This window comes from Falco rusticolus, chromosome 6 (assembly GCF_015220075.1).
Source record: "Falco rusticolus isolate bFalRus1 chromosome 6, bFalRus1.pri, whole genome shotgun sequence".
Lineage (NCBI taxonomy): Eukaryota > Metazoa > Chordata > Aves > Falconiformes > Falconidae > Falco > Falco rusticolus.
In genome coordinates this window covers 41,612,388-41,636,333 of record NC_051192.1, presented here as the reverse complement: position 1 = coordinate 41,636,333, position 23,946 = coordinate 41,612,388, and the positions used below count along the sequence as shown (strand labels likewise).

At 42.7% G+C, this 23,946-nt stretch overlaps 1 protein-coding gene across 1 annotated transcript in view; it reads right to left on the bottom strand.

Annotated features, from left to right (window-relative positions):
• The window catches only part of EZR (ezrin), a 36,090-nt gene extending 17,510 nt beyond the window's left edge, over positions 1 to 18,580 (bottom strand). The window contains exons 1-2 of the mRNA XM_037391843.1: positions 18,190 to 18,580; positions 251 to 334 (exon numbers count right to left, since the gene is read on the bottom strand). Coding sequence (XP_037247740.1) covers positions 251 to 334; positions 18,190 to 18,201 — 96 coding nt within the window. The 5' untranslated portion in view covers positions 18,202 to 18,580. The remainder of the gene's footprint in view (positions 1 to 250; positions 335 to 18,189) is intronic.
• Positions 18,581 to 23,946: the final 5,366 nt, after the last annotated feature.

Here is a 23,946-nt window from a genome sequence, read left to right as displayed (position 1 = left end):
TGGATCCCTTATATCACCCAACATTGCTAGGAAGGCAGGTTTCACAGGAAAATAACATACCTGCAAGAATTTTTGCTTTTTTCTTTTACTGTGATGGAATTTAGAGATCTTAGTTCAGACTAGAGCCCTTTGATTGGAAGGTGGAGAGAAAAGAGAGAGGTAGGTTTGGAATCTAGACTTAAGAAAACATTATAGTGTGAGATGTACCCCAAGCTTGAACAACAAGAGCCCATACCAACCCTTCACTGACCTGATCAAACAGCTGTTTGCCTGTAGTGTTTGGCTGGATGGCAAACTCCAGTTCTGCATCCATAGTAACAACTCGAACATTGATCTAAGGAGAAAAACAAAAAGCATTGTTTAAGATGTATTGAAAGCTGTTTCTCAGTGTTAACACAGTACTTTGTGTACAATACAGTCTTCACGCTTTGATGCACTACCGTAACCTCTGTAATATACACACTTAAGCCCCAATTAGATTTGTATTATCACACCAGCAAACTTAATTGGGGCACTGAATTTGCTGTCTTATCCAGATTGTCCTGCAGGTTTTCCCACTCAACACAGGACTGGACTGAGCTTCTAGTTACACAAGTTACAAGTTGACCATTTTAGAATTGACCATTTCCAGGCCTAAACTCCCCTAGAATAAGGGTTCCTGTGAGTGCACGGCATGCTTGCCTGCAGGCCATTCCTTGGATTACGAGAGGCCCTAATGACTAAATTAAATTTAAGACTTATAAATTAACTTCCATTTATATTAGAGCTGGAATTAATCTGAGGTTTTAAAGGCAAAAGGCTGCAGATTATTCTTATGAAGCATTAACCCGATAAACATTCATTCTTTCCCTCAAAAATCTACTCAACACATAAAAACAGCAGTTAAGGGTACTGAATGATACTACAGGGCAAGAGTTCACTAAGCTATTGCTGTTAGTGAAGAAACAACATAACCAGATTTGCTGCAATGGCAGTAGATTGCAAGGCAGAGGTTACTATTGTATACAGAAGGCAAGAGTGTTTAATGACAAGAAAAAGTCTATTAGCAGTTAATCAGGAGACAAAATGAGCAACTAAGCTTGCAGGGAATAGCATAAGGACCAGCAAAATGGCAAATCAGGAAGGATTATCTCCAACTGTTCCAACTACAGGAGACTATTGCTTGCAGTATTATACTAAGTCTCAAAAAAAACCCCAACCACCAAAAAACAAATTTAAAACAAACAAAAAACCAAAACTGGGATGATTGTGTAGTATAGTTCTACTAACAAATTTGTAGCTTGGTATTTTAAAGGAAAGAGAGAAAAAGGTGGACATGTAAGCACAAAGCTAGACAGCAGGTAAGCTACAGGCACATAAGATTCCACGACAATTTCCCAACATTTTTCACATTACAGAAAGCCAGAGCTAACAGATCAGGAGAGCCTGTTACAGCTGCAGGACTGGTGCCCAGTGCAGAGGCACACACTTTAAGAAATGAGAGGAAGGGGCAGAAGAGGAATAGAATCACTCACTACAAAGCCTTGACACTGCAGTAGTTTCCAGATACTTAATTATGTATATTTAAACTCTAGGAGAAATGTCAGGTAAATCAATGTTACAGTTAACACAAAACTGTGAATAGAACAAGTTGCCTCAGCTAGTTTTAGTCAAACATATTAGAACAGTTTGCATTCCTTTTTTAGCGAGACATGAAAGCATCAAGTGCCTTTTAGCCTTTATAGAGTTGTTTCTTTCTGCTCTCTCCCAGATGCTAGAGTACCCTCCTATAGGAAGATAACTGAAGGCAGTTTCCAAGTCATGGAACCCCAGAACTGAACCAGAGAAGATGATGCTTAGATGCCCTGTCACTTACAAGCTGTACTTTTAAAACACAGTCCTTTAAATCAGGATTTTTTTTTTAAAAAAAATCCTCTAAAAGCAACAAGAAAGAACAAGCACTAAAGGTTTTCCAAGAGCTCCTTTTCCCAACTGTAGCATCTGAGATCCGTAATGGAGCATGGAAGTATGCTTAAGGCTTTCTTCCTGTGCCTTAAGAATCAAAAGTTTCCCAAACACCATTTCCAGCGTAGGAAGGGAGAGGAAGTTCAGATACCAAATTCTCAGGAACAGCAAGGCTGCAATTCAGAGATGTGACCTTAAAAAGCTCCTGTTGCTTAATCCCTCTCTTAACAATAAATCCTTAATCATATTCTAATCCCTTTCTACCCCCTTCAAGAAAACATATGCTCATAATCCACAGTTCTGTGCAAGTTACTGTACTTCTGGCTGAAACGCTGCAGTGGGTGTAAAACAAGTATCGCTTTACACACTGGAAACTTGAGTGGATGTGCTTCCCACTCCTTCCCAGAAAACCTGCAGGATGTTGGCTGAGCAGAGAATTCCAGCTGGTGTCAGTACCTCTGTCTTGCGCTCTACCTCCTTAGTGGTTATCTGCTAGTAAAAAGAGGTGAACTCCCTAGTCTAGGGGGATACTCTGTATTATTTCAAACCTAAAAGACCCTTCTGGATACAGTCCCTTTCCCAAAGGATCAGCTACATAGTGAGCTACTTAGTGCTAAAATCATCTACCTGCTATATCTTTTAAGAATTATTTTAGTATTAAGACTAAAATTTGAAGTAATCTGCTTTCCACCTCAACCATTTAAAGCCATAAGCATGTAGGCACATGACTACTTGGTTATCCAAAAAGCTTTCAAGGACACTTGGGGCATACGGTAAAGGTTAATTTCTGTGTTCTTAAAGGGCTGAACAACCAGCAGGATAAAGAGGAATTCCCTGGTGTGCCCTCAGACAAGCTGCTAGCCGCACGACAAGGGCAGCAAGAAGAGACAGGGCCTCAAGCAATGTCACTTCAATGAGTTGATGACTGCCTGGCAAAACCCTTTGAGTCTCTTTCATGCCATATTAAGTCTTCTTACTTCTCACCTCCAAACCTTAGCCTTGAAATCAAGAATATAATGGTTTTAACAGTGTTTCTAAACAGATGCCCTACAGAGAAGCTGGTAGTGAAACAGGCAAACAGAGCTTAACCCACTTGAAACCCTGGTTTAGACAGTCTGAAGAAACCTTGACATCTTTTAGACTGAGACACAACCAGTTTGGCATTCAGCTCAGACCACATGAAACTCCCCATGGCACCAAGATGATTAAGTCAAAACACCCAAGGGTGCTAACAGAGTCAAGATATTGTTGGGGAGAAAACCAGGGAACAACTCAGACTAATTTGTATCAGCAACAAAAAAAGCAAGACACAGTTAAGACAACTTTCACAAGTGAAGTCCTGCTTACCCTGTGTAGGCAAGGCAGGTCATTTGTAAGATCCCCATCAAACCCTGGCAGTTCCCCAAGACAAAACTGAAGCTATAACCAAAAAGAAACCAGTTTTTAATTGTTTCATAGCACAGGTGCATGGAGGTGGAGAGGAACACATGGCTGTTATACATGAAAAAAGGGTTTTTAAATACACATAGCATGCTAAAAATCCTAGACAGTAAGATGTAACTTCCTTCTCAACAGGCCAGTGCCATAACACTTTATGATTACACTTTTATGTCTGAGACTAACATACTCAAAATGAATGACAAATAGGGCCTTAGAAGGTTTGCTTGTGTGTACGAAAACATTACAGAAGACAAGGACTTTCCTCTTCTCTTGTCTTAGGGTGCATAAAATTGGTAACAGATTCGATCCAGAGGGAAAAAACATGCTGTTGAAAAGACAACACCATTTGCATTAAAAGGAAAAAAATCTCTATGCATTGTAAGAGACTACAGAAACCAAAGAACTTACTACACTGGGTGACTGAACACTAATTCCATGACATCAGACCGTTCAGGGTAGACTGTAACGTGTTACCTACTTTTCCAACTGGGACAAGAGAGTGGAAGTAAGATGAAAGACTTAACATCTCTTCTAATGTTAAGTCAGTAGATTGATCTATGGAACACTGCAGCCTTTCAGAGACTGTGCACTATACAGTATCTAACTTGGCAAATTAACATGCCATTTGAAAAACATTCAGAAAACTTTGCCTCTTATGGAGGAAACAAGCTGCCAACCAGCTGAGTGGCATCATCTCCTCCGTGCAAGATCCAAGGCATAAACAGGAATCCAAGATGACATTGCCTCTTCAATTCCTTCCTCTCAAACACCCAATTTCCAGGTGTGTTGGACACTATGCATACGTAGGTAGTTTCTCCTAAGGTCTCTCTTGAGCTATACAGCCTGTTGGTCAAGAATCTGTCTCCAGTTGCAGGTAACATGGTATCTCTGAAGTTAACCATCCCCCACCCCTCCCCTCCCCCGCCCTGATATTGCAGCTCCACTGCAAAATATCCTACACTCAAAAGGAAAAGGAAGGCAGAACAGGGAGAAAACCCACAGCCAACACACACAGTAAGCCATCACGGATATTTTGCACCTTGATGCATGAAATCTAATACCTCTTAAGTCCACCTGCATAATAATATAGTTCAGTAGAACCATGAAGTTGTGCAAGTAAATTTAAATACCATACAATTATTTCCAGTGAATATATAAGATAAAGAACAGTAAATACCAACTTTTACCCATACACACAAGACAAACCAGTATTTCATGTGTTGCATATCATTATAATTATGCAGTTCTAAATACCTCAGACAATGCTCAGGAATATTTTCTTCCTCTTTCCAAGCAGGGATAAAGACCAGTCTCTTAAATAGCAGGTTTACAAGTGCAAATGTTAGCGAAGTATCTTCCCAAGTGGTGGCAATTAGCAGTATCATAGTGTAGAAACCTAGATAGGCATGCCTTCTTTCTTCATCACTGGATGTCTGGAAATCTCAGGCAAGTAGCTAGTACACGTACAGCATTTAAGTGCTGTACCTGCACAACACATACCATGAAAAACAGCATGCGGGCCTATTAAGGTTTCTTGCAAATAGGCAAACTGACCGTACAGCACGTGGACATACTTGTGCTGAAGGAATACAGCAATCTTAACAAATAAGAGAAAGCAGTGGTAACAAGAATACTATTAAGCAAGCAGTAGTATTAAGCTTGCATCCTCACTTCTGCAGGTCTAATCCTTCACCAAATAAGCAACAGCTACCATTGTACTTGTAGTAAAAGACTTCTGCCCTGAGTTGCGATGCATCTGCACAGATGAAGCAATCTCATTTCAACCTTAGGCATCAGGCCTCTTCATAGCCACATGTAGCGATTAGGTATCCGGTAACAGGAAAAATAAACTCATGTAGCAGCATCACAAAGGCACTGAAACTGCTCTCTCTTCTTCCATCTTCTTCCATGCATTAGTGTTCATTGGTTCCAGGCCCAAAAATAAAGATTGATATTGTGCTAACTGATGGAGTAACTGTAGTCCCAGCTCCTGGTAACTGTTTTTGGAAAATTTTCAACTCTGATTAAAGAAAAAAATCCTACAGGCTCCAATGCTCAGAGCTGACATGCTAACACCTTGCTGTCTGCGTTTCTCTGTCCTCTACAAGTTACTTAAGTCAACTTAAGTTCAGAGACCGTGGAGAGGAGAGGATAACTCTGGGAGGGTAAGTAGCACAAACAACTGGAAAGATATTTGTTCAATTTTTTATATTATTCTTCAGTACCTAAAAACATCAACATGTCAAGAACACAGCACTTAGAGCCAGTTCTGTTTCTTCTCTCACTGAGTAACCTGTCTGATGGATCAGACCTCATCTAATAACATATTTTATGTGGCCCCATGTGACAGACTAGGCATACAACAAAATTTGAGCCATGTGAAATTACAACTGAATGACAAGTTGCGCATCTGAATTCTCCATAGCTTCTGTCAAAGCAGGACACAATATCATGAATATCAAGCAAATTTATTTTATGATATCAAATTATATAAAAAAATTTGATTTGCTGATGCAGGACCACCAAAGCACGGCTTCCCTCCCAGTTGGGCTCAGCACCTTCATCTTGCTGGAACTACTGTAGCAACACATTCTGACCTGTAGGTCTGAGAAATAGTTACAGGTGTTAACTTGGAGAGGTCAGAACAGACAAGAGGCAGGTGAAGGGATGAACAAATTACAGGCCTGCAAACAATGGCTTGCAGCATGACTGAAGACAAGGATGTGGTCTATTACAATCCCCAGAAAAACACCCCATTTCCTGGTATGATGCTATTGCATAGAAGGAAAAATTACATTCTTGTGTGTATGTGTCACCAGAAGCATTACAGGCGACTGTTCTGTTCTGCTTCCCTGACGACTTGCTGGTTGGAATGCTGTCACCCAGATCTGAATGCCTCTTTTGGAAGGGAGCAAGATATTCCAGGAAAGTCTGCACTACTCTGCAGGTCAGGTGGTTTTGGGTTGGTTGTGGGGGTTTCGGGGTATTTTTGTTTCAAACTGGAGTTGATTTGTTAGCATGGCACTGATCTCTTCCAAACGCAGTTGTCTGAAACATGATGTATCTATAGAGAAGACAGCAACTTTTAAACCCACAAGGCGAAAAATACCAAAAAGCCCTCTTACTTTCTTTTCCTGTTACCCAGCCTGCAAAATAAGTGCCCTGATATCATCCACTCCAGCAATATGTAACTACTTCCACACAGCCTTCAGACAGCATAGGTTCAAGTCCTCCCCAGTGCTACATTTTTATGATTTAAAGGGTCTCCATGAACTAAGATGAGAAGGCAAATGACAAACCTGCAATTTCTTTTCTATGGGAAGGAGACTCTGATTCTCATGAGAGTGCGAGAGAGATGTACAGCACAACACTGAAGAAAGCCTTTCACATGCTCCTACTCTGCTCCCATGCCAGAATCATTTCTGTGCTACCTGCCCAACACACCTAGCATTTCAGAGAAGGCAGTGGCAGCACAGCAAAACAGTCCTGAGCGTTCCCTTCCAGACTGAAGAGCACACAGTTTGCCGACAAGGGAGAAAACAGCCTCATCAGTTCACAAAACACGAGTAGGGGATGGCCTCACTGGCATCCACTTGACTGACAAGGCAAGCTCATTGCACCCATTTAACCGACCCAGTTTCTCAGCATACCATGTTAAATCAAAAAGACCAAACTGCAAATGGAAGGACACATTCCATTTCAAATCTCGTGTTAAACATTGCTTCCTCATTGCAAATAAATGGGAACATTAAGTCACATTCCACTGAAATTCCTCCGAATCCATGAAGCACTTAAGTATTGCTGTACTTGCAACAGGTGAAATTAGAGTCAAGTAGTCTGGTCTTTGTTCCTTAAAACCTTGCTCACCTTCCCAGAAGAGGGGGAAATACCATTGAGGGCAAATACAGTTGCATATAATCTAGAAGGTAGTAGTTACTTTAAAATTGTCTAGCGTGGTTGTTAGCCTTAACTACTAGTCAACTTTAATGCAACAGCTTGTACAACCATATTTTTTTTTGTAGTATTCTTATGTATTTAAGGAGCAATAACTGTATCAGCTATACTTAACTTTAATTTCTTAACTTTACACTAAGTTTACTCAAGGCAATAGGATCCCAGGTATTTGCTGCTCTTGTGTAAGGTGAAAAAGCCTTATAACAACTTAAGAGGAAGATCTTCTGAAGAGAAAAAAAAGAAAAAAAGAAAAAAAAAAAAGAGTACTTTGAGGGGAAGCCAAGAATAATTTTTAAGTGAAATTTGTAAGCTAGACTCTTTTGGATGAAGGGGGTGGGGGGGGACGCTTATGTGTCAGGAAAACCTTGAATACCCATATCTGGGGAGTCATCCAGAAATTCCAGTTTTAGCAAAGCAGGTTGACTTTTCAGAACAAAATCCTCCCTCCCTGCCAGCATACACAAACAGATCATAAGAAAGCCAACCTATTGAGCTTGCTTTTGCAGCCAGGTCACTTAACTCTTCTTCATGAGATAGCACAAAATCTTCCTTATAATTAAGCATGAAGATAATCCTAGCACATAAGTTTAAACTTTTTTAGTTTAGATGAGCAGAAGAAGATGATATACTAAATTACCTGCCTATCTCAGTTTCCTTAACCAAAGCCTGATATATCCTCTGTCAGCACATAATAACTGCATAGCAGGCATCTGCATGAAAAGCTGAGAAGCAGCCATGGCTGTAATCCAGTTCTTTACCTAAGGTCAAGCAATAACGTCCTGCATGCCATAAGATCATGAAGATTCCATGCAGGTGTGGCAAGCTCACATGACACCACCTCCGATGGCCCCGGTTCCCAAATGCCTAGGTCTCAGCCAGACTTCCAGCACCTTCCACCACCTCTAGTCAGCTCCATACAGTTAACATTATTTGCTCAGTGAAACAGTAAAAACAAGCAAGTACTCTTCCCAGAGAAAAATCTTTCTTCACCCACCAAGGTTTCCCCCAACTCTTCCTTAACAAGCAACCTACATCATTCTGTCTTGAGTTAGGAAGAAGTAAAAAAAATTGAGACACAGATGCCTTATTAAAATTTTAATTTTTTTTTTTTAAATGTTCTGGCAAGACATAAAGCAATGCAGTTTGAGCCTGAAAGGCCCCAGGATATTGCCCTTAAACAAAGCGCTTGTGCATTTAGGAAGCCGATATGTTCTTCATGCAAAACATTTGCTCTCACTTTCTGTGAGGGATCCAAGAATGGCTTACTCTGAACACAGACAACATTAAGAAGCAGAAGGAGGGTTTATGGTGTTCTGTTGAAATACATTAAGTTTTAAGACTTTCTGATGCTGTATAATACTGTTAGCATTGTTGGAATGTCTGTGTACAAGCTAGAGCCTATTCTTTACAGAAGGAACACACACCAGTGACAGCAGGCTCAGCGCGGCACTGCTGCTTGGACAAGCCATTTGCCCTCAGTGGATGTTAGGATGGATTTAGGAACACTGACTGCAGCAGCAACAAGAGGTCCTTTGTACCTAAAGGATAAATACAAAGGGAATCTACAGGCCACTGGAACAAACTCTTTCATGCACAGACTGTTTTATCATGACTGCTGTTGCATCTAATTAAACGTAATGAAGTTGCAAGACTAAGGCTTTACACATGAAGTTTAAACAAAAGCCCCACAACCAATCCTTAAATAAGCTTTATCTCACTAAGTCACTCAGAGTCCAAGTGAATCAGATCATCTTTCGTGGTCTTCCATCAAAAACATCAACATGGGGACAAGTGTAGATAAAACAGAGGTTTAAGATGTCAAGTTTTATTAGGATTTAAGAATCTTGTAAACAATGTAACATCTCCAATATTTATATGAGTCAGCTACATAAAGTAATATGATCCTTCTGTGATTCTTGTAAGGGAAAATAAAATTAAAAAAATGCGGAGTACATCATAGTCTTGATCCAGAACACAAGCACAATTTCATACCTCTGCTTGGCTTTTTCATTTGGAAGTGACAGGCACACAACAATTTACGCAAAAGTCAAACTCCACACTACCAAGTCGCAACAAACAGTGAAGAGGTCTGAAGGCATGAATAATCTAAATAAAAGCTGTAATAGCCTCAGAGCTTCCCCTGAATCCAAGGCAGATTCTACACCAATACTGGTGCCTTTTATTCCAAAACTTATGCAGAGGCATAGGTTCTAACGACATGCATGGAAAACCCAGAGCCATTCCGAAGAGTCAGAAGTCTGACAGATACTCACCTGGAGACCCAGCAGCCACACAGCCTGTCAGTGTACAGCTCTCAACACCTTCAGTAGTCCCGGCATGAACAGTACTAGCACAAGGTATGATGGTTGTTCTTCAGGGGTGGACAACCAGCACATTATATTGGAGCAGAGTGGGCTGTGTGAATGCAGGGAGAGCCTGTGACTGTAAACAAATTGTTTAGAGGAAAGTAGCCTTTTTTGGGCTGCTTGTTTCTGTAGGGAGTAGATTGTGTTTCTTCCACACTGGAGAATCAATGCTGGGGAAAGATACTTTAAACAGGACATTTTTATTTCCACTGTGTAGAACTACTCTTGAATTGGGGTTCTTTCCAAGCCAAAAAGCCTCTTCAGATACTTGTTTCCCAATTACTTGCTAGAGAAACAGTAGGCTTCTGTCACTTCAAGTGACAGCAGAGTTTGCGTTTCAGTTTGTACAGCCAAGTTTCTACAGTTTCTGTGACTGGTGTTTTAGGCCAATAGCTCAAAGAAAATGAGATGTCTAGCTGGAACTCCAGGTAGTCAATTGGCAGGCAAGCCAGATTAGTAGCTTTGAAAAGGCTTCTCTCAGAGACCTAAATTATTATTTAATCTCACAGGATTATGCCGTGAGCGTTTAAGGGGACCAAGAACCAGCTGTTGGAGAAATGTTCTCAACAACCATGCTCTTCCTAGATGGAGATGTTATAGGACACAAAGCAGTATTTTCATCAGATGCAAACTGGAAAAAGCTCAAGGATGTTCAAAGGCATGGAATAATTTCCATGCAAGGATCAACTAAGCTAGTTAGGACTTCTCAGTTTGCAAGAAAATTAACTGAGGCTAGGATATAAGAGCACATAAATTAATGAGTTACATGAACAGGGTGGACAAAGACCACATGTTCATTGCGCTATCAATAGTATAACTACAGGGCATCACCACTCTGAACAAGAAAAAGGCTTTTTAAATAGTGTTGTAGCAAGGAGTTTTTTAGATAACTTTCCAAACAGTGTGAAGGTTATCTAGGACAGCCTTTGTTAAAGCATACTGTGGATGCTGGAATTCACATGGCTTCAAGGGGAAACCGGACAAGTTCACAGAAATCCATTTAGTAACTCATTATATAGGAACTTCCAGCCTCCAAAACCTTTGCAGCAGCTCAGAGGAAAGCAATGATGTGTATCTTTGAAATACTCTTCCTCAGGCATCAGCTTTTGGCCAACATCAGGGGTATACTATCAGGCTACAGGGGCTTTCTGCCTCACCTACAAGGCCAGCCATGCTCTTACAGAAGTCTAAGTGCAGAAGGGACATGAACCCCATTTACTTAACAAGAAATAGCAGTTCAGCAAGTCACACAAGACCTGGTAATGATGTACATTCATTCTGCATTCTAGATAAGAATCCATTTGTCAAAGAGGGATTTATCGATTCAATACCCTACCCTTCTGTTTTACCTGTTCCATAATCAGCGTCTTTCATTTTACCTCATGGACTTTGGTGGAACGTACCACATGGTATTTGCGAAATTTATGAGTGGGATTCTGTGATGTGATCACCTCTGATAGCTTGATAACCTGATTTACATCCTATACATTACAATGCTTACACTTCCCAACAAGGTACTTCAAACAGTACAAAACAGGTACTATTTGCTCCCTGATAAAGGTAGGTCATTGCAAGTCCTGGAATGTCACCTAAGCACAAAGAGATTGCTCTTGAGAAGCTATAGATCACACAGGGAAAGTGATTGGAAGGATCAGCAAAATACCACTTCCTGACCCCTCAAACAGCTTGAGGGCTTCTGAGATGAAACTCTTCACAGGCCCTTCACTACAGAAGTGTGATGGCAAACAAATATGCACCAGTGATTCCCAAAGCGTACCCAGAGAATAGTGCAGGCAGAAAAAGTAACTTTCAAAAGTTTCCTTGCACAGCTGCATCAGTTTTTAAAGGCAAAAGCTATTCTCTCCTACAGCGAGATCACTAAATATCAATTACGCAAAGCCACCCTCTAATTCACACCACATACTTTGTACACCAGGAACTTTCTATGATCACTTATATCTACAAAGACAAAAGGTTGTGAAAGCTTAGCTTGCTTAATTAAAGTGTACTCGGCAAGATGTTAAGAGTAACTTTAGCTCCCACAAAGAGCTCTGAAGCCCAGATCTTACCATACAGACTTTTAAGTCCTCTACCGGGCTACACTGGTTAAATTCAGGCACCCCAGTATAAATGTGAGATTCTTTAATCTCTACTTCTTCAGGCAGCTCAGATCTGCTCTATGCATCTGCAGAATGGTGGTCTCTTGGCAGAACTGAGCATCTCTACACCCATTTCATAAGTGTGTTCAGGATTCATCAACTGGATGCCTATTGACTCATCCCCAGAGAAGCCTCTCACACACATTACACACACAGAGGCTGTAATAATCACAGCAAATACAGATAATTTCATGTAAAATCAAGACAGGAAGAGATGGTGATAGTGATGCCTCTGCATTTTACAAAACAGCTAGAGCTGTTCATGAAACTGGGAGGGAGAAGCAAGAGCACAATAACCCTCTCTCAAAAAGGGCAATTCCACACTCCCTTCCCAAAGCTAGCAGGCGGCTACAGACTTACTGTAGGGGTGTCAGCACCTCTTCCGTTGAGCCTACACAGTAAGTAGCCAAATACAAGTCTTTGGTCATCAGGCAACAATTTCTCTAGCTTAGTCAATTAGAAGATGAATCCTGCATGTTAATTCTTAGACTTCGGATTTTTACTTTAATTGAGAGCTGATAGTATCAGGTGCTCATCAGTCCCAGCTGAGCACATGGCTGCTACTCATGCGCTCTCAAAGATGAGAGCGGATGCAGAGAAGGCAGGTGATTTTTCCCCACTATGAAGTAGGAATTAGGAGAAACAAAATCTGGATCTGAACAGATGAGCAATATGGAAGCAACATGGTTAGCTGCTGTACTTGAGCTACGTCTTGTTTCCAGCCTCACATAGCAAAAATTTTCTCCCTTTCCTAGGGGAAAGGATCCCATACATGGCTCAGTAAAAGCCAGACACTTCAGTTGCTTCTGCAAAAAGCTGCACTGCTCAGCTCACAGGCTAAATTTTTATCTAATGCTGAAACCAGGCTTCAAAGCAAGCACACAACACAGCTAAAATACATTACTTAACAGTGTGCAGTGTGGTTCACTGATCTTAGGCAGCACTGCCTTCCTTCAAGGTCAATTGAGTGATTATGGGATTTGCAGCGTGCATAAAGCTCTTTGGACAGAGTGCCAAACAAGAACAACAGTGATTCGGGAATCTTCAGTGGTCATCAAGACGACTTATTCTCAAAAAGTCCTGACATACCACAGCTTTTTTTCATGGACTGAGGAAGACGTTCATGTAGGCGGAGGGAGGAAGAACAGGAAGGCTTATCTCCCCCCCTCTGCCCTTTAAGAAGGCTAAGAAATTCTTTAAGCAGTGACTAACATAACAGTTAACACCCTTGATTTCTCTGGAACAGCTAACATCCCAGAACAAACTGCCCTCAGAAATGCTTACTCAGCTCATGCAGTAAATAAGGTTTTTGGCACAACTGTGAGCTCATTCTCTTACAACTTTAGTTGCGAACTACTCCTTACATTTACTGTTAATAGGACCCTCCACCTTCCTTTTGCAGCTATGAGTGGGAGTTCTCACATTTGGCATAGGGAAGCTTCCTTACATTTCCATTTTGCACCACAGATACACCTCCTGGTATCAAGTATGCTATACACCAAATCATCCGATGTACTGCAATTGGTGCTTACAAGGAGAGTGTAAGATTTTATTCCTGGCTAAATCTATAACTATCCATAAGCTAAGAGTATTTTAATTAATTATAAGCACTTAAGGATATGAAAATATATTTTTATTTCTGTCCAGTTCTAGCAATCTGCTGTGAAGAACTCAGACAAAACTGCTATGTGTAGTTAAAAGATACATAATCAAGAATAAATTAGGAATATCTGAGAACAATTATTATTTGTATTTAGCATAAATTCCTGTCACTACATTTGCATCTCTTTGGCCTAGCTTGTCATAAACCTGTTGAACTTATGATGCCATAACCTGTTCACAGACAGCTGAAGGTTTGGCAGAAGACTTGCATGCTGTCTTCAAGGACTTTTTTTCAGAATTCATGTATATTCAGCATCAAACAGGTATGGAGGACTTGTCTAACCACCTAATGCTTAGCACACACTAGCACATTATTAACAACAAAACGGGTGGGAAAAAGCTTTTGAGTCATCGGTTCCTGTTCCCCACTCCTACAGGCAGCAGCATTAAATCGTCTCCTTGTCAAGCTTTATGTTAAGGGATGTTAGGTCCTGGAACAGTCTCCTAATAAGAGCAACAAGGAGTAAAAAAACCCCACTCCTACCCACCCACAACACCAACACCACCAAATCCAAAAAAACAAACAAAAAAATATCCTAAACCACACCACACACACTTGACTGCTCTAATGTTTAAAAGTCTCTTGAGCCACGAGTTCTGCTTAGAGCAATTCTTCCTCTTCTTTGGCATTTGAACCTTTACATTTTATACAGGTGAAGGAAGAGGTAACTTCTTTAATTCTGCCATGCTAAACCAGCCAAGCACTCTCTTATTGTGAAGTGGTTTTCTGCCTCTAGTCATCCCCAAACCCTTCTCTACATTCAGCTTTGAATTTGTCTCTTCTGGACACAGGTAAGGGCAACTTATATTCAAGGAAAGAGTTCGCTAGCACCTTCTATTAATGCTTTCTGTTAGAGAAACCCTATGCATTGCAGATGGCATGCACAAGACAGTCATACTACCACCGATGAACCCATATCCTCCCATCCTATATAGTGAGGCACCTTCTTCCTCCACACCTCCAAGTTTAACTATTGCAATGGGACCTTCTTGCCCCAGCCCTTCAACCCCCTGTATATGGTGGTCCTCTGCATCAATAATACCTCCCCCTCAACAGCACGGCATTAGCAGATTTCATTAGTATGCTCAGCTTTCTGACCACAGGCTATTAGTAAAGGTATTAAAAAATGGTGCTTCTGGATGTCATTCACTTTATTTTCTCTTCAGCACCAGAAGCTGTTAGACTGCATTTACTGCTGTGCTCTCCTTACACATTTTATACGCATACACACAAGTATTACAGATTCTTGTGTGACACTACATCAAATGCTCTACTGCAAAGCTGACTTCATTTCTTGTGAAGCTTTAATTTTTTTTTTCTCCCAAGAGGAAATTAAAAAAAAATAAATAATCTACCTTCGATAAAGTAACTGCTGGTAGGTCAGATCAAATTAACAGGTCTGCAGACCAGAGATCATATTCCCTTCTTCAGTAAGCACTGTTCATTAGCCCACAGCCATGCTGTTCTTGCCACAATTTATTAGACTGGTTTGTTTTGCAAAAGGATGTAATTCAGCTGAAACACCATCCATTCAGTGAGTCAAACAGAAATAAACTGGTAACACACACCTAAGAAAAACACGGAGTGCATGCAGGCACTACAGCAATGAAAAGATGTAAAGCTGAGCAAATAAGTTTATTTAGCATTTCACTTGTTTCCAGATAGCATAGCAAGATTTGGACAAGATGACATCCCTTGCATTTCCTTACATAATAATTCACCACCTGTGAAGCCTAATGAACCTCTGTACAGACTAGATGGAAATTATGTATCTGAACTGTTGATGAACTCCCAGCCATCAGCCCTTATGAACTGCTACAAGTTATATATTTATAGCTTACCTTAGAGAGACCTCATTACTTTGTAACTGTCAAACATGGCAGACTGACTGTATTCGAATTATAAATCAACACTTGCCTATACTAACAAATACATTTATTTCAGATATTTTTTTTTTACTGTTACTAAAATTTGAGTGCTATAAACATGCATCAGATCCCACTAATTGTGATTAAACATTACCACAAAATCTGGAATATAGTTCGCTTTCTAGCACTTTGGTACTCCATTAAAATATGTTCTAGTGTTAATGGATTTACTATTTTTTTACTGTGAAAGAATAAACTACATGATCTGTAAGCTTTGTGCATACATGCTTAATTTTTTAAAACCAACAGTTTCATATAAAAGGTTTAACTTACTGGTTTTAGGGGGTGTGGGTTAGCATTGCCAAAGTTTTGCTTTGGCATCTTAATCTTTACTTATAAACAACTGATGACCAGTGTTTCAAACTCCCACAGCAGCATGAAGTCTGCCAAGCAACATCATATTTACTTCTGCCATGCAGACAAGACACATGCAAATAAGCGTAGGTAATAAATATTTAGTAGCCATGTTAAACACCTCTCAGAAACAAACTGCTTCCCTGTGCGTCCCAAGAGTTCATGCTATCATTCCTCACGCATGCCAAAGGCTGTTGTCACATTCATCCTGAACACAGTTCTGCCTCTGGAGTGACGGCTTTACATTCTCTCCCCCGGCCCCCTGCAAACGCACAGGAATCCTATTTAGCTGTATTAAGACCAAATGAGCTGGGTTGGGAAGGATCCAAATCCAGTCTCAGTCTGAAGCAGTCAGACCAAACAGTGTGTTTTATTAAAATAACCTCTGCAAAATTCCTTTTTGTTTTACAGTAAGGTGGCAGTTAGCCCTACTGAGCAGCAGATTAAAAAAGGCACTTATATTGTACAAGCTACTGGCATGAAGCCGCGTCCATAAATCCCAGCTAGTAGGTCACATCTCAGAAATCATTAAAGTACAGCTGTCCTTCCCCAGAAGGCAGCAGTTTACACCATCCATTTCTGTTATTCAGTGGCTAGTAAGCAAAGAAACAAACAAAAATCACCATCTATGACAGAATATGAACATAGCCATGCCAGGTAAAAGGATGAATACAGCTGTTTGATTTTTGGTGGGGTTTTTTTGTTGTTGTGATGTTATTTGGTGGGGTTTGTTTTGGTTTTTTTTTGTTGTTGTTGGGGGTTTTTTTGTTTGTTTGTGGGTTTGTTTTTTTTTTTAAGAGATTAAAGAGTCTTTCGACACCTATCCATGGCTTCCAGTACGACTTAGTCCTAAATCAGGATTTCAGATTATTCTGACCAAGATATTTCAAGAAAGCACTCTGTAATTAGCAAATGGCTAATAAGGCTGAGAGAGATTATTCACACACAACCTTTTATATCCATGCATTATAAATTATATATTTGTTCCCCCAGTTGCAGAAGGGTCCTTCCAGTATACATTTTTATATGCAGTAATATGTCACCTCCTACTGATGAAATACAGCCAAAGAAACTGAAAACGACTTGGTACCTTTTTTTTTTTTTAGTTGGTTTACAGAAACTGCAATCTAAATTAACCTAACCACTTTTTTCTTTTTTTTTTTTTTTTTTGGGGGGGGGTGGAGTACATTAAATCTAACTTTAATGTTATGGTGGTAAAACATCAATTGCTTATTACCATAAAGATAAGCCTGTTAACTCTCATTTCACAGAGTGCAGCTAATACTCGCTTGAGTCCTTCACTGTGCTGTATTTTAAGAAATACTGCCTCTATTGAAAATAGACAGCAACAACAATTCGTTCTGATTATGCTCATCAGGGCTCAAAAGTGTGCCTGGTCCAACGACTGCTCAAGGCTTCGCATCAGGCAGTTGGTTCCCCAAGGGAATTAATAGTTTCTAACCAGCAGACTTTAAAACAAGCAAAATATGCACTATGAGATTCGGGGGGGGGGGGGGGGGGGGGGTTGTTGCATCAAGAAAGTGACAGGGACGAAAAAAGATAGTCAAGTTTGTTCAATTTAAAAAAAAAAAAAAAGGAGACAAAAAGAAGAAGCAGGTTTTTGATAGTGACTAGTAAAGAGCAGCGCGGAGAAGTGCGTTAAGAGTCCCTGGCATTAGCTTTTTAGCAAAGCAAGGGGAAAAAAGTTTCTCCAACGTTTACAGGCACATGCACGTTTCCTGTAGAAAAACGCACAGGCCATGCAAATACTGAATGGAGGTCTGCGCAGTTTGGCTCTCTCTCGTTAGCGGGAGTGTGGTAAAAGCTCTTTCAGAGTTGCTGGGGTCGTCCGTATGTTTCTAGCGCGGCAGCGCTGCAGAAGACGGAGCGATCCACCCTTTGATCCCTCCAGCACCCTCCCGGAGCTCCCTCCCCTGCCGCCGCAGCGGGGGGGCGGCGGGAAGGCGAGGCCCCGCACCCCCAGCCCACCGAGGGGCCTCCGTGACGCCGGCGGCACGCACGGCCGAAGCGAGCCGCCCCGGTGAGCCCTCCCGCTTCCAGCGGCCGCTTGCTCGGCTCTGGAGCGCCCGTGCGAACCGGGGGGAGCCCGCGGCTCCCGCCGCGCACCGCGGAGAAGTTCTGCGGGTGCTCGGTCCGGAGAGCCCCGTCCCGGTGCGGGGAGCTCGGGCCAGGGGCGCGGCGGGGACCCGGGCCCAGCCCTTCCAGCGCGGGGCAGCGGGACCCCGCAGAAGCCGCCGCCGCGGCACCGGGAGCCGACCGCCCCGTCAGGCGCCCGGGCTCGGGCAGCCCCGAACGGCCAGCGCCCGGCGGGCCCCGGCACGGCCCCGTAGGGCGCTTCCCCCACCCCGTGCCCCGCTTACCGGCTTCGGCATTTTGAGGGGTCCCGGTGCTTCTCCTGCTCCCAAGACAAACGCTCACGCAGCGGCTGCCTCGCCTCAGCCGAGCGCCTTGTGAGGAGGAAGGAGCCGCTCCCGGCCACGGCAGCAGCACAGCCCACGAGTGCGGCGCCGGCCGCCCGGCGGCGGTTAAGTACGCAGGTGGGGCCGCCGCGGTGACTCACCGCCGCCGGCCATTACCCGCCGCTCCCCCCGGCGCTTTCCGAGCGCGGCACCGGCCTCCCCCGGTCGCCGGGCACCCCTGCCGGCCTCGCTTCGACGCCCACGGCGCGCAGGAGGGACCCGGGTCCGGAGCCGCCAGCCAGCCCCCGCGGCGTGAGAGGCAGGCGGGGCCGCCCGCCAACCGTCGGGCAACAGGTGCTGCTGGGCGGGGGCGGCGCCGCGCCGGTGGCCCGCCGGGCAGGGGTAGGGGCAGGGGCAGGGCCGCGGCGGGCACTCCTTGCGCCGCCCGTTCCGTGCCCCCCACCCGAGACCCCTCACCCCCGGCGCCAAGCCCCGCCGCCCTGCCCATCGCAACATGGCTGCCGGGGCGAGCCCCGCCGCCGCGCCCGCACCTGCCCGTGCCGCCAGCCGGGGCGGCGGGGCCGGGGGTTGGCTCGGGGAAGGGGTCCTGACCAGGGGACGGAGAGGGGGCGGCGGGCGGGCTGCCGTGCGGGGCTCCCCCAGCGCCCCGCTGCCCCTGCCTCCAGCCCGGGGAACCGGGAATGCCGTACTGCTCCCCGTAAGGACGGGCGCCGGCACTTCGTGTGTTTCGTCGCTAGTCTGTAACAGTCGCTGTGTTTCTTGAAGTGCCAAGTCGGGAGATAACGATTGCTATAACAAAACACAGGATTGCTTTGCGTAGTAAAACACGTTTTCAACAACGGCAGCAAGAGGGAAAAGTTTGAAAATCTTAGCTTAGAAACTAGAAAGCAAAGAGTATACTTCAGTTGGCCCTGATCTTTCATCGAGACCACAAAAGATCATGCAAGTAGCCTAATACTTTATAGGCAAAGACTACAAATTCTGTGTCTCTGCCCCTTGTTCCTTCTCCCTCCTCACCCAGGAACGCACTCCTGCAGATTGTGTCTGCGAGTTCTGCAGGTCTCCCACAGCATCCCTGCTCTTGGCTGGGCACAAGAGCACACTGTATTTCCGTGGGCATAGGCAGCAGCCTGTGGGACGCAGCTTTTCCATTGTGCCGGCAATGGCATGAGGTTGAGCTTGTAAGGTAAGGAAATCACACAGCCGGTACCTGAGCTGTTGCCTGCAACATCCCCAGTTCAAGCAGCGTCTGGCTGTTTGGTCAGAAAAGCATAGGGTGGGAACAGGGAGGCACAGAACAAGGCGAGTAATGACCCACTAAATGGAAAAAATACAGGGCAGGAGAGAGCCTGGGAAATATCAAAGGGGTGGTAACAGAAAGGACAGCCCTAACAATACAGCTCTGCACCGAAGGAGATCCAAATGGTGTCTTCCTTCACAGAGTCCACTAGGCAGCAACTGGTAGTACCACAGGAAATAAAAGAATCATTACAGTGTCACGTCTGTGAGAGAAAGGGGAGGGAAGCCAAATCAGAGGCTGAGAGAATTCACAGTTATATTCCGTTCCTGTTGCATGATCCTCAGGGATTAAAGGAAACTTTACTATCAAAACGGAGCCATGGGGGCGGCAGTTTGCAACAGCAGGTGAGAAGAAAGTCTGAGCTGAACAGCTTCCAAGAAAAGGGCCATGAGATCAAACATCTGTGGGAAACAGTTACGGCTTCAGTTTTCCGATGAAATAATTCCACTGTGATTTACTTGGATCAGGTCAATTTAACAAAATATGATTTGTGAAGCGACTTTCTGTGTTCTTCTATTAAGCAATAAGTTTATGCTGGGATTCATGCCTTATTCAGTAGGATAATACTGGACATGGACCAGACCAGATTATCACAGTGTTTTGTGTAGGCTGCCAAGCGTAAGGAGCAACTGTTCCAAGTAAGGAGTGCTTTAAGAACCCAGCTTTTGCAGCTCTCATTCAGAACCTTAAGTGGCATCTGTGGGGTTTTTTGGGGGGTGGAAAAGGATAGAGATGAGGTATTTTCATTCTTTAGTCTTAAAATCCAGAGTTTTGGCTGTGACAGGAAAAAGAAAAGCCAAAACAACTTCTGTGTGTCTGCATACCCTAGAAACAGAGTATTGCACTGATCTAATGGGAAGCCCATTTCTATCCTAGATTTCTATTCCCAAAATCCTTTCCTGTCTGTAGCTCAACATGGGTGCAGAGACCATCATCCTGGGGCTCCATGCTGGATCTATTCCATGTCAGAGTGATGCCTCATTTAATAGATCATAATATCTTCAAAGTTTATGAATCTTGAATCAGTCAGGTAAGTATTTGTTTCCATTTGTTAGTTACATATCCAAGCTTAACCCCCTGATTATTTTTTACGCTTACCATTGCTTCCTAACCACACAGACCTAGAGGCAAAAGGAATTTAGGTAACTAATAATTAAGTGTGGCAACATACAATCTTTAGGTTCCTGTTTGCCACAGCACATAACCTTGTGCTATTCTCCCATAATCGCTTGCAATACCTGGGGAAAGGTAGATACCTCAATGGTATCCATAACTACCAGCTGACTCAACACCACTCCACCCAAAACCAACCACCATGAACATATCAAGCTTAGACAGGAAGAATTGTCTTCTGTGGAAGGAACCAGAACAACTGCCAACTTGGAGTATACATTAGAGATCCTTCACCTCCTTAGGCTTCCACCTTCTGCTATGTGTGTTTTCAAACCCTCTTGCCTGCAGAGCACGGTGCCTTATTAAACACTTTTTTAGTGACAATATGAAACTTTCTTCTATAGCTGGGTCCCTGAGCTCCTTCCTTGATATTTTTTTTCCTCTCCCCCAAAGGATGGCAAGCTATATAATGCCAGCGCCTTCTTCCCTTTATACAGAAGCCTACTGATCCTTTGCAGATGCAAACCAATCTAGCTCTCCTCTCCTCCAGAGGTGGGGTGGAAGCCCTCAGTTCTCTGGTTTTCCTGAGAGTATCCTGACAGGTTGGGAGCATGGGCACCATGTACAATACTGAAAAGCATCATCTAAGAATGCTTACAGACTGAATCCCCTCTGGAGTCTGGGTGAGGGAATATTTGAGCAGACATGAAATGGGTGCAGAGCAATCAACCCCCATCAGGACAGGCTGGGGCAGAAATAGAAATCTGGGGAAAAAAAATATATAAAAGTAGAAGTTGGGGAACATGAAAAATCTATGGAACTTGGTTACTTCTAGATTTCAGCATTAGCTAAGAAAGAGAGATTTTATATCTACCCTAATCAGAGCACCTTCAGTCAGACCTCACAATTAAGCATAACACTCAAATCAAAATGAAGCCTTTATGTTACAGGATTAAGATCTGCTCTGATCCAGCACTTATTCTTAACCTGCTTTATTAAGAGGATAGCATTACTAACATTTTACAGGAATTACTAAGGCAGAGGAGGTGATGAAAGGATCTTGATTGCTCAGCAGGTCAGTAGCAGAACCCAGTTTCTGTTTCCTTCTCTGTAACAGTTTCTGTACCTTACTGACCCCTAACCAAACGGTCATCCTCATCAAGCCTTCCCTTAAAGAGAAGATTCATTTAATTTTCCTGTTGTGCTTTAACCTGTAATAACACTCCAACTTGATGTAAAACATTTATGAAATCCAAGTATTTGCCAGAATTTGCTAAAGCAACTCCTGTTGCTATAAAGTGGCCTTTCCTTAACAGTCTTGGTGCCTGCCAATTTTTAGTCAACATAAAACTTCCTAAGCCGGATCATCCTGGAACTGGGAAAAACATGGAATCTTGCACCCTAAAAAACCCCATTCTTGGTTGCTCATGCAAAATCAATACTCTCAACAAAAGCAGACCTGAACTCCCTGTTTCTCCATATAGAAATCTTTATCCAGGTTTGGCAAGGCATAGCTGGAAGAGTTTTGCAGCATCTCTGCTGGTTTGTTTGCAGTTTTACTCCAGGACTTTTTCACTAACTGGGAATCTATAGTAGCTAACTCTGTCCTCTTCACAACTCACAGACTGCATTTATTATAGCAGTTAAAAGAAAGGACATTCAGTACAGTAGTTAAAGGATGCCATGTTCTGAGCCATGTTGTAGAAATTTAACGAGATTTGCTGTCATCTAGGACAGTCAAGAAGGTGATTTTCTCTGTCAGTTGGAAGAGATGCAGGAGAAAAAAGAACCATATGGTATTATTGACAATAGCTTCTTTCCATTGTGCATGACTGAATAGGAAGCTTATTCCCCACTGCAGTTTCTGAGATTTTAGCATTATAATTCCTGAAATGTCAGCCTTCAAGAAGAGTGGACAAGGACCTGGAGAGTTCTAGTTCTGTCTGCACTGAGAACTGCTTCCCCACTACCCATGCTGAGCTTATTGAAAATCCAACGAATTCAGGTCACAGTGGACCAGCATCTATTGACAAAGTGCTGTTGACATTCTCTGGGTTTCTTTTAAAGGGGATATAAGAGGTAAAAGAGCACAAAGCTTGCACTTCATTTTCACTTGTTGCTAAATGTGAAGCTTCTGCCAAGTTCAGTTAATGTTTTTTTTTTCCACTAAACGTGGGTTCCCACAAGGTTTTTTTGTACTAACAAATGGTTAGGTGAGTTCAGGCCTGGAAATAAACCTCATTAAATGATCCAATGGTTACATGCTGGAAGAACCTTATCTTTGCATTCGTTTTATTTTCCAGCTGCACCCCCAAGTTTTCCTTGGGATTACCTTGCCCTCTGATTGATCATCATGCAGCCCTATGAGGACATGCTAGGTTATGAAGAAATATATATATAACGAAGCTCATGAAGGATTATTTTAGATGTGGTTAGAAGGAAAAAGAAGCAGACAAGACTTCAGGATTTTATCTGGTTTGTTCTTACCCATCATAAAAGGAGAGAAAAGCTTAAAGGAAGATTCTGAATATGTTTCTTCTCAGCAAAAATTCTGAAAAGTCCCAAGGCCAATTTGCTTTCAGTTCCCATGACAGTTGTCTTGGTAACAACTCCAGTAACACATTCTTCACTTCTTCTACAGGAAAATTTCACAGGGAGTGATGCAAACTGTGCAATGAAATCTTCTTTTGGACTGAAACAAATCATAATTTGGCATTTACATTTTGAATACACTGAGACTGAGAAATTATTTACAAAGAATGGGGAAGGCAACACTTAGTGGTAGGTAAAATATAGATAAAATATTACTCAAAGGCAGGTTTAAACATGCATGTGGTCAGGGAAGGAAAATCTATAGTAATCATCTCTGTAACTGAAATCCACAATGATTTATGGATCTTACCCAAAAAAAAAAAACAAATAGAAAAAGCACTGAGAGTTTTCTGAATCTACTGAATGAGAACAATCAAGTCAAAAATCATTGCTTAAAAATGTGTAAAATAACAAGTTCATGACATACTGAATTTGTGGAGATCATACCACATGTATATTCAGCTATGTTTGTCCAAGACTCAAAGCAAATGGAAACTAGAGGCAACACAGCTTTTACGTCTCAAAATGAAATAATGATCTTAACGCGTATGATAAGAAAGGAAAGAGGAAGGGAGTTCCCCTGGTTAAGTAATCTCTGTTCCACCTTGATATCATCCTTTGTGCTTTTTTTATTTGGAATCTGATTAAAACCAGACTTGAGTGCCATATAATGCAAATAGCCCCTGCACATC